Genomic DNA, 14,602 nt, shown 5'->3' with positions numbered 1-14,602 from the left:
GGCCACATAAACCAGAGACTCCATCAGCCTGAGACCAGAAGAACTAGATGGTGCCCAGCTACCACCAATGACCACCCTGACAGGGAATGCAACCGAGAGACCCTGATGGAGCAGGAGAAAAGTGGGGTAGAGAACTCAAATTCTAGTAAAAAGACCAGACTTAATGGTCTGACTGAGACTGGAGGGACCCCAGAAGACATGGCCCCTGGACTCTCTGTTAGCCCAGAACTGAAATCATTTCCGAAGCCAACTCTTCAGACAAAGATTAGACTGGAATATGGGACATAAAATGATACTCGTGAAGAGAGTGCTTCTTAGCTCAAGTAGATACATGAGACTAAATGGGCAGCTCCTGTCCAGAGGTGAGATGAGAAGCCAGAGAGGGGTCAGGAGCTGGTTGAATGGACACAGGAAATCTGGGGTGGAAAGGAGGAGTGTACTGTCACAGTACAGGGAGAGCAACTAGGGTCACATAGCAATGTGTGTATAAATTTTTGTATGCGAAGCTAACTTGAACTGTAAACTTTCACTTAAAACATAATAAAAAAAAATACGTGTGAGAAAAAAATAAGTGAAGCTCATACTTGCTGAAATGAAAATGGCATCTCAGATACCTCACCCTAACTTTAGCTCTAGCAACAGCCCTGGACCGAAGCAACCAATGGAGGCAATCAAATAAGACGGCTGAGTCAGGCATTCCCAAAGCACTTCTCTTAGAGGCAGGCACAGGACCAGGGATCAAAACTTATGGCCAGTTTAGTTGCCAGTGATAACTATAAAATTTGGCCTGACAATTCCACTAATGAAACATACTTGATTAGCTGCCAAACACTTGCTTGTCTAAGTGGTGCTATGTGCCCAAAAAGGCAGAGGGAAAACTTTTCAGTGCACATTCAATAAGCCCTTTATGGAATCTGAGCAGATACATACATCCCTCTTATATCTGATGGGTTACACATGGATGATACCTGAGTCACAAACCACCTCTCAGGGAAATACTGTCCAATTTAAACTACTAATCACCCCATTATAAGAGTGACATCTAATTTCAGCCTTTCTGGAGCCATGGAGGTTGGATGAACCCACAAAGCTACTGCTCTAAGACAATCTTTAAACCTTAAACCAAAAATATTCCCTAAAGTCTTCTTAAAACCAAATAATAGTTTAACTTAACTAGTAAAGAATGTCTGCCTTGAGCATTATGCCCTTCTAAGATCTATCTATATGGGTAAATCCTTTCTAACATTCAAGGAGGAGAATTTCCATGTTATTCTGCAACATACAAAAAGATAGGAAACTTCCCGATTCACTTAATAAGAGAGAAATTCTGATGCAGAAGATATGAAAAAGATTTAAAAGAGGCAGAAAATATATATATCATGTTGAATTGTTCATTCAAAATGTTTACTGAGTGCCTACTATGTTCCAGGTATTGTTTTAGGTGCTAAAGATAGAGAAGTGAACAAAATAAACCCTCTGCTCTCAGGGAGCTAACATTTGGCTGGTGGATACAGGATAAACAGACAAACCAGTAAGTATGAAATGTCAGATCATGACAAGTGACAATTAAGCATGGTAAATGGGTGTGATCATTAAGGTTGTGTGTCAACTTGGCTGGGCCATGATTCTTGGTGGTTTAGCAGTTATGATGTAGTTTGGAAGTTGTATGATGATGTGATCACTTCCATAATGAGATCTGATATAATGTGATCACCTCCATGATAGGATCTGCTTAGAGTAGCCAATCAGCTGAAAGGGAGTTTCCTTGGGGGTGTTGCCTGCATCCGATATAGGTGGACTTTCTGGCAAGGCCTGCAGGCTTTTGCTCACTCTGGATCCTGCAGCTGGCTCCTGTTCGTCTGACCTCCAGTTCTTGGGATCTGAGGTAGCAGCTTACCTGCTGTCTTGCCTGCTGATCTTGGGATTCATTGGTGTTTGTAGCCTGTGAGCAAGAGCCCTGCTGTCTGCCCTGCCCATCTTGGGTTTGCCAGCCCCTTCAGCTACATAAATCAAAAGTGTCCAGCCCAACCTATGGACTTGGGGACATTCCAGCTTCTACAACCATGTGAGCCATTTCTTTGATATAAATCTCTCTCTATATATATATTTATACACTTTACTGGTTTTGTTTCTCTAGAGAATCCAGCCTAGGACAGCAGGATAGGAAATTGTGGGGGAAAGTTTCCGTTTAATATAAAGCAGTCAGATCTTCACTGGTAGATGGCATTTATCAGAGTCTAAAGGAATTAAGGGAACAAGCACGCAGATGTCTGAAGGAAGAGCATTTCAGACACTGGGAACAGCAAGTACAAATCCCTGAGATGGGAACATACTTGGAATAATCAAAAAACAGCAAGAAGTCCCCAACATTTATAAATATTGATGCAAAAATAATAAGTAGAGTCTAATAATACAGAAAAAGAATAATACATGATAAACAAGTAGAGTTTATTTCATAAGTGCAATGATGGTTTGATACTAGAATTAATTAATTATATTATTTTAATAGATTAAATAAAAAAAGTGATCATTTCAATAAAGATTGAAATGGTAGTTAATCTTGATTTTTAAAAAACAAAACAAAAACTTTCAGTAAGCTGGAATTAAAAGAAAGTAGTTTAAATGCCACTCCTGAGGGAAACCTTTTCTAACCTCCCTAGTCCTACACCAGGCCTTGCGTTGTATATGCTCATAGCCCCCTGTATTATTCCTTTCTAATCCTAATTACAATTGTAACTAATTAATTATTTGTACTAATTATTAGACTATAAGCTCCCTAGGGACAAGAACTAGCACCTAGCACTGCGCTGTCCATGATAGACTCCTAACAAATACTTGTCCAGTTCTTATTTATCATTGTATCCTCCACATTATATGTTTAGCATACATTATATGGTCAAAAGGATTGTTAAGTTGAAATTTAATAAAGATTATTTATCAGAAAACAATAGTAAGCTCCAAATTTTGCAATAAGATATTAGGTGCACTCCTATTAAAGAAAAGAACAAGAAAAGGCTGATTACATTATGTTGTTCTTGAGGATCCAGCAAATTTAATAAGTCAAGAAAAAAGAAATGAAACAAAGTTATCATTATTTTCAGATAATGCCTGTTTAGACACAAATAAATCAGCTGAATAAGTATGAGGACTGATAAGACAAGTCCCAGATACAAAATAAATACATGAAAATGAAAAGATTTTCTCTGAAGCAGCAATAATCAATTAGGAAAAAAAAAAAAAAAAAAAGATTCCATTCACAACAGCAACAAAAACTTTAAAACGTCCAGGAAAGGAATAAGCTTAACAGCAAATTAGCAAGACTTAGAAGTAGAAAGACATAAAAAGACCTCCACAGAGAGGTATACCACATTGTTTTATGGAAGACTCAATTTGTAAAAATATCAACTCTCCCTAAATTAACCTATAAAATTAATATAATTCCTATAAAAGCCCCAACATTCATCTGGAATGGTAAAGGCTAAGAAGAGTCCAGGAAATTTGGGGAAAAAAGAAATTTCCCCTGCCAGATTTTAAAACATACTATAAAGCTATGGTTATCAAAATGCTGTAGTACTTCCAAATGAAGAAGAAGGGGGAAAAAAGACCAATGGCATAGAACAAGAAGTCCAGAAGCAGGTCCATATGAAAATTTTGTATATGATTAAAGTGGCAGTTTCAATTAGTGAAGAAAGGAAAGAAAATTCAACATATGGTATTTGGGCAATCGGCTAGCTTTCAGGGGGAAAGTAAACTTATCTCCCTACTTTACACGTTCACAAACATAAATTATAGATGGATTAAAGACAGAAAATAAAATGATAAAGGTGATAGAGGATAACATAAAAATATAATATTGGGCAGGGACTTTCTAAACATGATTAGAAAAGACTGACAGATAGGACTATTTCTATTCAGTAAGGACACCAAAAAAGTAAATTGAAAAATACCAAACTTGAAAAACATCTGCAACATATAACAAAGGAGATTTGAATCCATAAAAAAAGGCAAACAACTCAATAGAAAAATAGACAAAGGACATACAGTACATTAGTTATCTATTGCTGTGTAACAAATTACCCCAAAACTTAACTTAAAACAACAAACAGTATCTCAAAGATTCTGAGGCTTCAGGAATCCAGGAGCAGCTTAGCTAGGTGGTATTGGCTCAGGTTTGCTCTCTTACGAGGTTGCATTCAAGCTGTGGGCTGGGGCTGCAGCTATCTCAAGATTTGATTGGTGCTGAAGAATCTACTCTTACTCTGACTTCTGTGGTTGCTGCAGGCCTCAGTTTTCTTACTGGCTGTTGGCTTAAGACTTCAGTTCCTTGCCTGTGGGCCTCTTCATAGAGCTGCTCACAACATGCCAACTTGATTTTTTGAAGTGAGTGATCCAAAAGGAGAGAGAGCAAGAACATCCAAGATGGAAGCCACAGTTTTTTATAACCTAATTTCAGAAGTGACATGTCATCACTTCTGCCATATTCTACACCATCTACTCTACTTCCCCTCTCTTCAATGTTTTCCCCCAAATGCTTTTTAAAATCTAAGGTTCCCTCTCTACCTCTACTTCTCTCCACCCAGGGGATGAAATGATTATTTGGGGGCCTTTCTCTAAGGACTGACTCCTTTCACCCATCTCATTGGTGTTGAGCAGCCATGAGAGGTGAGTTCAGGTATCATTTACTTAGCTATTCTCCAGCCAACTTACAGGTGGAAAGCAGGAGAGATCAAAGGTGTTGGACTCAGCCTATACAAGGCAGATACTCCTCTTTTCTACCAATTCTCTCCCCTACCCCCAACAAACATCATGACAGAGAAAGCCATTGAAATTTGCACTTTCCAAGTCAACTCAGTCTCTCTTACAAAAGGGCTTCGACATTTATGCAGCTAGAGATTAGGACCAATTGGGTCTAAACTTCCAAAATAAATCTGAAAATTATTGCTTTGCTTAGAATGAAGCTGTAACAGTAAACACTAAATTTACTGAGCACTTGCCATGAGCTAGCACTGTTCTAGGCACTTCACATGATTTCAGTCATTTAATCCTCACAACAGTCTTATGACTGCTATCACTAGCCTCATTTCACAGTTGAGGAAACTGAGGCCCAAAGTGGTTAGGATAATTCCTCAAGGTTACACAGGTAGTTGTTATAATAATTTTAATAGTTAAACTTTATACAGTGTTTAACACATGCCTTATACATGGTAACTTCTTCAATACTCATAATAACACAAGAGGTACTATTATTACCTACACTTTACATTTGAGAACACTGAGGCACAGAGGTCAGTAAATTCCTGTGGGTTCCACAGTTAATAAGAGGCAGAGCCAGGATTCGCACCCCGGTGGCCCAACTAGAGTATACAGTCTTAACTTCATTACTCATTTTCTTGGGATCTGGGTTCTAGCTCACAGGCTCCTGAGCCTGTACTCTTAATTTGTTTCTGGGTTTTGATAGTCGAAAATATTTTTTTCTTAAATTATTCCAAGAATTTACTGGATCCATGTGGCCCTCTGAGTTCTATTCCTGGCTCTGCCTCTGACTCATGAGTGACAATGGATAAGTAAGTCACAAATCTGCTAACAAGAAACAGTAAAGCTTGCACTTTCCTACCACCTAAGAATTTAATATACTTCAAATCTTGCTTGACTCTGTATGAGGGCAAAACTTAATTTTTAAAAAGAAGTAACTTTAGTTTGGTAGTACCTCAAAAGTTAAACATACAGCTACTATATGACCCAGACATTCTACTCCTAGGTATATATCCAAGAGAACTGAAAATCTATGTCCACACAAAAACCTGTACATGAATGTTCACAGTAGCATCATTTATAGCAGCCAAGAAGTGGAAACAACCCAAGTGTCCATCAACTGATGAATGGATAAACAAAATGTGCTACATTTATACAATGGAATATTATTCAGCCATAAAAAGGAATGAAGTACTGATCTACACAACATGGATGAACCTTGAAAACATTACACGGAATGAAAGAAGCCAGATACAAAAGGCCACATATTGTATAACTCCATTTATATGAAATGTCCAGAACAGATAAACCAGAATAGGTGAGCCTAGAGACAGAAAATAGATGCGTGCTTGCCAGGGGCTGGGGGATTGGGCGGATGGGGAGTGACAGGGGTTTCTTGATGGGCTGATGAAAATGTTCTGGAATCAGACAGTGGGGATGGTTGTACAACACTGTGAATATACTAAGAACCACTAAATTGTACACTTTAAAATGGTAAAGTTTATGTAATGTGAATTATATCTCAATAATAACTTTTAAAAGTTAGAAAAGAAAAAGAGGCAACTTTAAAAGTAAACCATTGATCCACTGTGTACCTTCATCCTGAACTTTCCCTGGGGTATCATTTAAAATACACATCATCAAGGAACTTCTTAAAAAACAAATTGCCAGTCTGAAACATTTACATTGAGAAGGAGGATCTCAACATTTAATTGCACAGCCTCGGTCTCCAGGGAGGAGGTACTGAAGTAGGAAGATTTCTTTCACCTCAAATTAAATACAATTTTGTGAGTGACCTGTCCATGTCACATTTTCTCTAGGTAGCTATGAGAGAGTTTAGGGAAATAAATCATTCTCATTTGATGTTAAAATTTGTGGAATTTTAACCTAAATTACTTCCTCCAGAGTTTGTATCTACCTCTTATAAAAGCATATAAAACATCCAGTAAGAAAAACCTTTTGAGTCCAGATCAAAAGGAAACAGGGTGAGTTTTTGATTCAACTTGCGGTGCAATGGATCACTTTCGTGTGGCCTTTCTCGCCACGGTCTTGTAACTCTCACCCAAGAGACTCGGTGGGACTGTGCATACAAGGTAATTGTGGCCTACCAAGGGGAATGGTCAGTTTTCCCATCCCACTAGGCTTAAAAGACAGCCAATTCCAGAGCAGAGAAAGGACCCCACCACCACCAAGGAATAACAGCCAGGAGTGGAGAATGTGTGCTTTGGACCCAGGAACGCTGCACTAAGAAGCTCCTGGAACCAGGAGACAGAGACAGAGAGAGAGAGAGCTGTAACACTGAAGACAGCAAGAAGCAGTGGCAGAGAAATGATGGCAGGAGATGGCATGGTAGGCTTCCTGGCCCACAGAGAGTGAGAAAGCTGAGTGTCTTTGAGCAGGAGGCTTGCTGGCGGCGTAGGGTGCCTCTGGGCACTTAAATCAGCAGAGCTAACAGTTTTGTAACACTTGCCTGAGCAGTGCAGAGGCCAAGGACCAGAGAAGCATACCTGTGAGCATGGCTGAGAAGAAGCTGTTCTGATGGAAGAACTGTATACTGAGTGTTCCTGAACCTGAACTGTAACCTGCTGTTGTTGTTGTTAGGTGCTGTCAAGTCGGTTCCAACTCATAGCGACCCTGCGTACAACAGTACAAACACTGCCCGCTCCTGCGCCATCCTCATGATGTTATGCTTGAGCCCACTGTTGCAGCCACTGTGTTAATCTATCTCGTTGAGGGTCTTCCTCTTTTTCGTTGACTTTCTACTCTACCAAGCATGATGTCCTTCTCCAGGGACTGATCACTCCTGATAACATGTCCAAAGCATGTTACTTCCCTAATAAATCCCATAATCGTGAGTACTGTCCGTGAGTTCTGTGTGGCCATTGCAATGAATTATCGAACCCAGCAGAGAAATAGAGAGTGGCACGGGAAGGGCAGTTAGTGTCGGAATTGGTAAAGATGGCGGAGAGAGGAGGCGTGTGTGACCTACACCTCATAGCAATCAGCCTTGGGCTGTTGATCTTAATTCTCCTTCCCCGTTGTGAAGTTAGAGGAGGTCAGACTCCACTCCCGTGCCGTTTTTTTTGTTTGTTTGCTTGTTTTTACACATCTATCACAAATACTGAAAGCTAATACATAAACTTTAAAGAGGGAATGTGTTTTTAAACTAGGCTTGAAATGAGAAATGCTCTCAGTCTTGGTCTCTTAAGAATTATTTATACTGTGGTTGCTTTTGTATCTAGCTTCTCTTCATTGAGTGACTGCATGTGGCTTCAGGGCACAGGAAACAGGCCTTATTGATCTTTTTATCCCCACAATTCCCAGTCCAGTGCCTTCCACATGGCAAGAGCCCAATAATTTTTTTCATTTAGCACAAGTTAAATTAAGATTAAGAGTTGTCTTCCAAAGAGGGCTAGAAATGACAAGTATTAAATATGTTTTTTTTTTTTTTAATTTCAAATTAGAAGCAACTAAAAAGAGTAAGAAAAAGCTTAGAGCTTTATCTTCCTCATCTGAAATGGTGGTGGGCCAGATTAACACTATTAAAAAAGGAAAAGAAACACTGACAATAGGATATAAAAAATAGAATAAAATAGAAATTAGGAATTTAAGAAAATTGATTATGAACTTCAAAAAAATTTAAAAAAACTCTGCATGCAGGTACCACAATCAATGAAAAAGCATATTGGTAAAACCCAAACAAAAGATACAGGAATTAAAATAAGAACCATTTTAAATAATCAGCTACTACATACTAGCAATTTGTATACTGTACATTCTCTCTAATACAACAACCATGCAAGCTAAATATGGTTATCCTAATTTTACAAATGAGTTTAGTTAACTTGCCTAAAATGATGCAGATAGGTTATGGCTGTTCTCAAATTAAGATTCATATTTGTCTGATTGCAAGGCCCTCATCATCACATACGCCAAGATAAATTTTTAAAAGACATTTAGTAATACAATTTACTTATCTTAGAAAACTATCCTAGCAGTGGTTTTGGAGGAAGAAAGTAACACTTTTCCCAGGAACTGAATAGGAAGGCAGGATGCTATTGTTGTTGCTAGGTGCTGTGGTGTCAGTTATGACTCATAGTGACCCCATATGACCGAGTAGAACTGCCCCATAGGGTTTTCTAGGATGTAATCTTTATGGGAACAGACAGCCAGGTCTTTCTCTCGCAGAGCCGCTGGGTAGGTTCGAACCACCAACCTTGAGGTTAGCCTCTGAGTGCTTAACTATTGTGCCACCAAGGCTCCTAAGGAAGGTAGGATAGGTATAAGCAAAAGCGGTATTTAAAACACTTGACTAGTAAACACAGGCATCATCCCATCTAAATGGACCTGCTGTACACAGAAGCAGGATCTTAGACTGGCTGCTGGTTCATGGGAAGATACATAGAGTCCAAGGAGAGGGATTTGGACAACACCGGGATGAGAAGCTCAAGGCAGCAACTATTTACCAACCAGTATGGAAGAGTTTCAGTATTTCAACACCAGCTGAATCAGTATAAGTCAGCTGGAAATTATCCTTGGGTTCGACAATGTGTAATGCTCAGAAATATGGGAAAAATGGGTCTGGGCTTAAGGAGAAGACACTATGTACATGCAATTTAATTCCACAGGTATTTATTGCCTGTCTGCCATGTATCAGACTGTTCTAGGCAGTCCAAAAGGAACAAGACACAACTCCTGCCTTCAAGGAGCTTACGATTTAACCAAGAAGACTTACTAACAACTATAACATAATGCAGAATAGTTTAATGCAAAATAGTATCAAAAGACTAAGAGAAAAAGTTTCTATTCCAGCTAGGAAAATGGGAGATGTTTTATTGAAAAAGTAGCATTGAACAGGCCTAAAGGATGGGGAGGTTTCCATGACGGGCAAGCTATATTAGAATCCTTCTAAAAAGTGAGGTCTAAAAGTATGATAATTTTAAGTTATGAACTGGAAATAAAGACACAATGGGTCAACTCAACAATAATAATTTTTAAATTTTAAATGAATTGCCTAAAAGGACATGGGATCAGGATTATTATAAGAAAAAGTTTTTTACAAAAGTATACAGAAAAAAAAGATTAAGAAAGAGGTAAACTGTTAGATTTAACCGCATCTTATCAGTCATTCACATTTTCCATGTTCATGTTTAAAAGAAAGAGTAAAAATAATAAATTCAAGTGAAAATAACATGTACATTAAAAATGTAACATTAATAACCCAATTAAAAAATAGGCAAAGGATCTGAATAGATATTTCTCCAAAGATATACAAATGGCCAATATGCATATGAAAAGATGTTCAACATCATTAGACAGTAGAGAAATGCAAACAAAAACCACAAGGAGAGACCACGTCACACCCACCAGGATGACTATAATCAAAAAGAGGAGAAGAACAAGTGCTGGTGAGTTGGTAAGGATGGGGAGAAACCTTCAAAGACTGCTGATGGAAACGTAAAATAGTGCAGCACTTTGGCAAATAATTTGGCAATTCCTCAAAAAGTTAAATATAAAGTTATCATATGACCCAGGAATTCTACCTAGGTACATACTCAAGAGAACTAGAAACATATCTCCACACAAAAACTTGGACGCGAATGTTCACAGCAGCATTATTCACAATAGCCAAAAAATGGACACAACACAAAAACGTTCATCAACTGATAAATGGGTATGGGTAAACAACATGTGGGATAGCCATACAATGGAATAGTATTCAGCCATAATAAGGAATGAAGTACCGATACATGCTACAACATGGGTGAACCTTAAAAATATTATGCTAAGCAAAAGAAGACAAACACTAAAGGCCATGTACTGTATGATTCCATTTATATGCAATTTCCAGGATAGGCAAATTCATAGAGATAAAAAGTAGATTAGTGTCTGAAGCTGTGGAGGCTGGATGAACCCCTGAAATTATTGCCCTAAACAAATTTTTAAAACTTAAACCAAAAATATGCCCTGAAGTCTTCTTAAAACCAAACAATAGTGTAGTTTAACTAGTAAAGAATGTCTGCCTTGAGCGTTGTGCTCTTTTAAGATCTGTTATGGATTGAATTGTGTCCCCCAAAAATATGTTATAAAGCTTAACCTCTATGCCTGTGGTTATAATCCCATTTAGGAAGGGGATATCTTTGTTATGTTAATGACAGGATTAGTGTAGGGTGTGTCTTAAATCAATCTCTTTTGAGATATAGAAGAGATTAAACAAGCAAGGGAAAGAAGCAGAGATGGGGGAAGAGATGCCAAGTCACATGAAGACTGTCCAGGAGCAGAAGCTCAGAAGAAGCCCACAGTGACAGAAAGCCTTCCCCTAGAGCTGGCACCCTGAATTCGGACTTCTACACTCCTAAAATGTGAGAAAATAAATTTCTGTTTGTTAAAGCCACCTATTTGTGGTACTTCTATTACAGCAGCACTAGATAACTAAGACAAGATCTATCTATGTGGGATCAAACTGACAACAGCAACTCAAAATATTAGAAAATTTAGGAGGCAGTGAGCTATGTTAATGGGGTAGGAACAATTCGGAAAAGGAGGGTGAGAATGGTAGCACAACCCGCATGTAATCAATGTCACTGAATTTGTACATGTAGAAATTGTTGAACTGGTGTATGTTCTGCTGTGTATATCCTCAACAACAAAAATAAATTATAAAAAAAAGTATATTAGTGGTTGTCAGGGGCTGCAGCAGACGGGTATGAGGAGTGACCGCTAATGAGTACAGGGTTTCTTTTGGAAATGATGAAAATGTTTGGAAATTAGAAGTGGTAATGGTTGCACAACTTTATAAACATACTAAAAACCACTTATCTGGACATACTTAAACTGGTGCATGTTGGTTAAATTGATACAAATGCCTTTATTTTGTTTTTAAAGAAAAAAGCAAGACTGGAAGTCTCATCCAAAATTAAGAGCCAAAATTAACCTGTGTCACTGGCAAAGAATTACAATAATATTTTTTCAAATTTATACTTAATTGTTATAAGAATGCTATTTGTTATAGGAATTTATTATAGGAATAGAATGCTAAAAATTGTTTGGTTTTATTTTTGTAAACAGAAAATAAATTTTGGCCATATCAATTTTTTTACCTTTATGCTTACTTCTTATTAAAGAAAAAGGCAGGGGGGGGACTAATGGACCAACTGAATGAACAAGGGTCCTAGCAAAATGATGCAAAACTTGATTTCTATAATCTTAAAAGTGCAGTATTCACTTTTATATAACATTTCAAACAATGTAATATGCAATATCGCATTCCATACTTCATAGGTTTTTTTTTTAAAAGGATATGTGAAGAAAATATAATGAACAGTTATCTTTTGCAGATGTTGCAAGGAAATGGACATCAATTTTTTTAAAAGTAATTAACACTGATTTTGGCAAGTCATTTATAACTGCTCAGGGCCTGTGTTTCTGCTCCATCAGTAAAATGAGAGTGTTAACATTGGAGGATCTCTATGGATCCTTAAAAAGAAACCCCAGTGGTGCAATGTTTAAGAGCTTGGCTGCTAATGGCTACTAAGGAAAGGTTGGTGGTTCGAATCCACCCAGCCACTCTGCAGGAGAAAGACCTGGCGATCTGCTTCCATAAAGATTACAGCCAAGAAAACCCTATGGGGCAGTTCTACTCTGTCACATGAGTGGAAATCGATTCTATGGCACCTGACAACCCATGGGTCCTTCCAGCACTATAGGCTTTGATTATCCGTGAAAAACAGAAGGTAAGCTTATCAGAACCTTTACTGCATGGATAAGGCAAAGGGTGCTATAATGGGCACTTTTTAAAATTTTGCTAATTTAGGGTTCAGTTTTTATAACGAGTTTCTTCTGATGTAACAGGTCAGGTAAAATTGTGCAAGATTCTTCAGTGGGAATATTTCCTATGTATCAACGAAAAGAACTGGGAGGAAAAAACAGTTACGATGCGCAAATGAAACACTCCACACCGGCAAAATATTTGATAGCCAAAAAATGAGAAAGGCCTATGGTAGGAGAGAATCATTGGAAAGGAAGCGGCAATTTCCACCATTTTAATTCTACATCCTTTCTTTCCCTCTCCTACAGGGAAAAGGCCCAGTTTTAATTTCCGTTAATCTCAAACGAGATAGCAAAAGGCACAGCAACACGTACACATTTTTTTGTTGGAGAAATAACCAAAATATTGGAAGAGGCACTATTTTTCTACACATAGCACCAATCTTACTTAGCACTGAGGACGCAGTTTTCCAAATATTACCCACCATCAGCCCTCACTCTGCTGCAGCCAACACTCACCACCACCCATTTTTTAAAATCCATTTGTTACGCCTTTCGTCCGAACCCGTAAACAACCATTTCCTCACTGCAACAGTGGTTTGAGCTGCCTGAAACCGAGAGCCAAGCAAGGGCTCAGTCCCGCAAAGGCAGACTGCAGACTGCGGTGTTGGGCAGGGCCACTTCCTCCCCCTGCACACTGAAGCTTTCCCCATCTCCTGAGTGATTTAAGAGGGTTACCCAGATAAGACCCCGCCCTTGAAGCCAAGACCCTGGAAGGAGAGGAGGCGTGAGCTGGCCTCAGCCCAGCAGGGCCTAGCCTTTGGAAAACAGGCTTCTCCAAGCTAGCTGCCAGGAGTCGCCCAGGCTGCACGAGTGGCGCGTCTGAGCCAGCGCGCGCCGAGCCGATGCCAGGTGGGTGTCTGCAGCCGGGGACCGCAGCTATGGCTCCATGGGGGGGAGGAGGAAGCGGGAGGAAGACGCAGGCCGGGATTTCGCTCGTCACGATTCATGAAGAAGGGTGGAAAAGGAGGGACTGGAGACAGAAAAAGGAGTGGAATCTGGGAGTTCAGGGATAAAAAGGGCAAGGAAGGGGAGAGGGAAAACGGGGGGAAAGGAAACCGGATGAACAAAAATGAGGGTACAGGGGAAGGTGCTGGACACAGAGGGGGAGGGTAATGAGGGGGAGGGGAGGGACGGGTGAAGGGGGAATGGGAGTGAAGGGAGAGAGAGCAAGAAGGGTGGGATTTAAGAGAGGATGGGTGAAAGGGGGAAAGATGGGGTGAAGACGGGAGAATCGGGGTGAAGGAGAGGATGGAGTGAATGGGAGAGGGATAGCGTGAAGAAGGGAGGGATGGGGTGCAGGGGATGGGGTGAAGGGGGAGGGATAGGGTGAAAGGAAACGGAAGGGGCTAAGAGGGGAGAAATGGTGTGAAGAGTGAAGAGATGGGGTGAAGGAAGCGGGATGGAGTGACAGGGATGAAGGGATGGGAATGAAGAGTGAAGGGATAAGGGTGAAGAAGCGAGGGACGGGATGAAGGGAGAGGGATGGGGTGATGCGGATGAAGAGGGAATGGAGGTAACGGCAGAAGAGAGGGATGACGGGGTGAAGGAGGGAAGCAGTGAAGAGAGGAGGGGTGGAGAGGGGAGAGATGGGAGAAGGAGGAGGAATGAGGGGAGACTGGGGAAGTGGGGAGCGGAGGGAAGCCGGCGCGGGACGCAAGAGGCCGGGAGGAACTTCCCTCCCGGGAGGGCGGCGCCAGAATAACGGGATCCCTCCCAGCCTGGAGCCCCGGCCTGGCGAGGCGAGCTGCCAGCCGCGGAGGCCGGAGAGCTGCGGACAGGTACTGCGCCGGGCTTCTCCTGGGCAGCCGCAGCCCCCGCCTGCAGGGAGGACCAGACTCCACTTACTCTCTCCGACCACGGCTTTGAGGCCAATGGGGGCCATCGCGCTGCTGTAGTCGCGGGGCTCCGACCTTCCTCACACTAAGCTGGTGGATTCCGCCGCCTTCCCAGGTGGGCGCGCTCAGTTCGCTGCAGACAGCCGCCCAGCAGCAGCGCTCGGGACCGACTGACGCGCGGATTC

At 40.6% G+C, this 14,602-nt stretch overlaps 1 protein-coding gene across 1 annotated transcript in view; it reads right to left on the bottom strand.

Annotated features, from left to right (window-relative positions):
* Positions 1 to 14,550, bottom strand: part of STXBP1 (syntaxin binding protein 1) — an 84,310-nt gene extending 69,760 nt beyond the window's left edge. The window contains exon 1 of the mRNA XM_023730762.1: positions 14,428 to 14,550. Coding sequence (XP_023586530.1) covers positions 14,428 to 14,464 — 37 coding nt within the window. The 5' untranslated portion in view covers positions 14,465 to 14,550. The remainder of the gene's footprint in view (positions 1 to 14,427) is intronic.
* Between the last annotated feature and the right edge of the window lie 52 nt (positions 14,551 to 14,602).

This window comes from Trichechus manatus, unplaced genomic scaffold (assembly GCF_000243295.1).
Source record: "Trichechus manatus latirostris isolate Lorelei unplaced genomic scaffold, TriManLat1.0 scaffold00038, whole genome shotgun sequence".
Lineage (NCBI taxonomy): Eukaryota > Metazoa > Chordata > Mammalia > Sirenia > Trichechidae > Trichechus > Trichechus manatus.
This window is presented reverse-complemented; position numbering and strand designations above follow the sequence as displayed.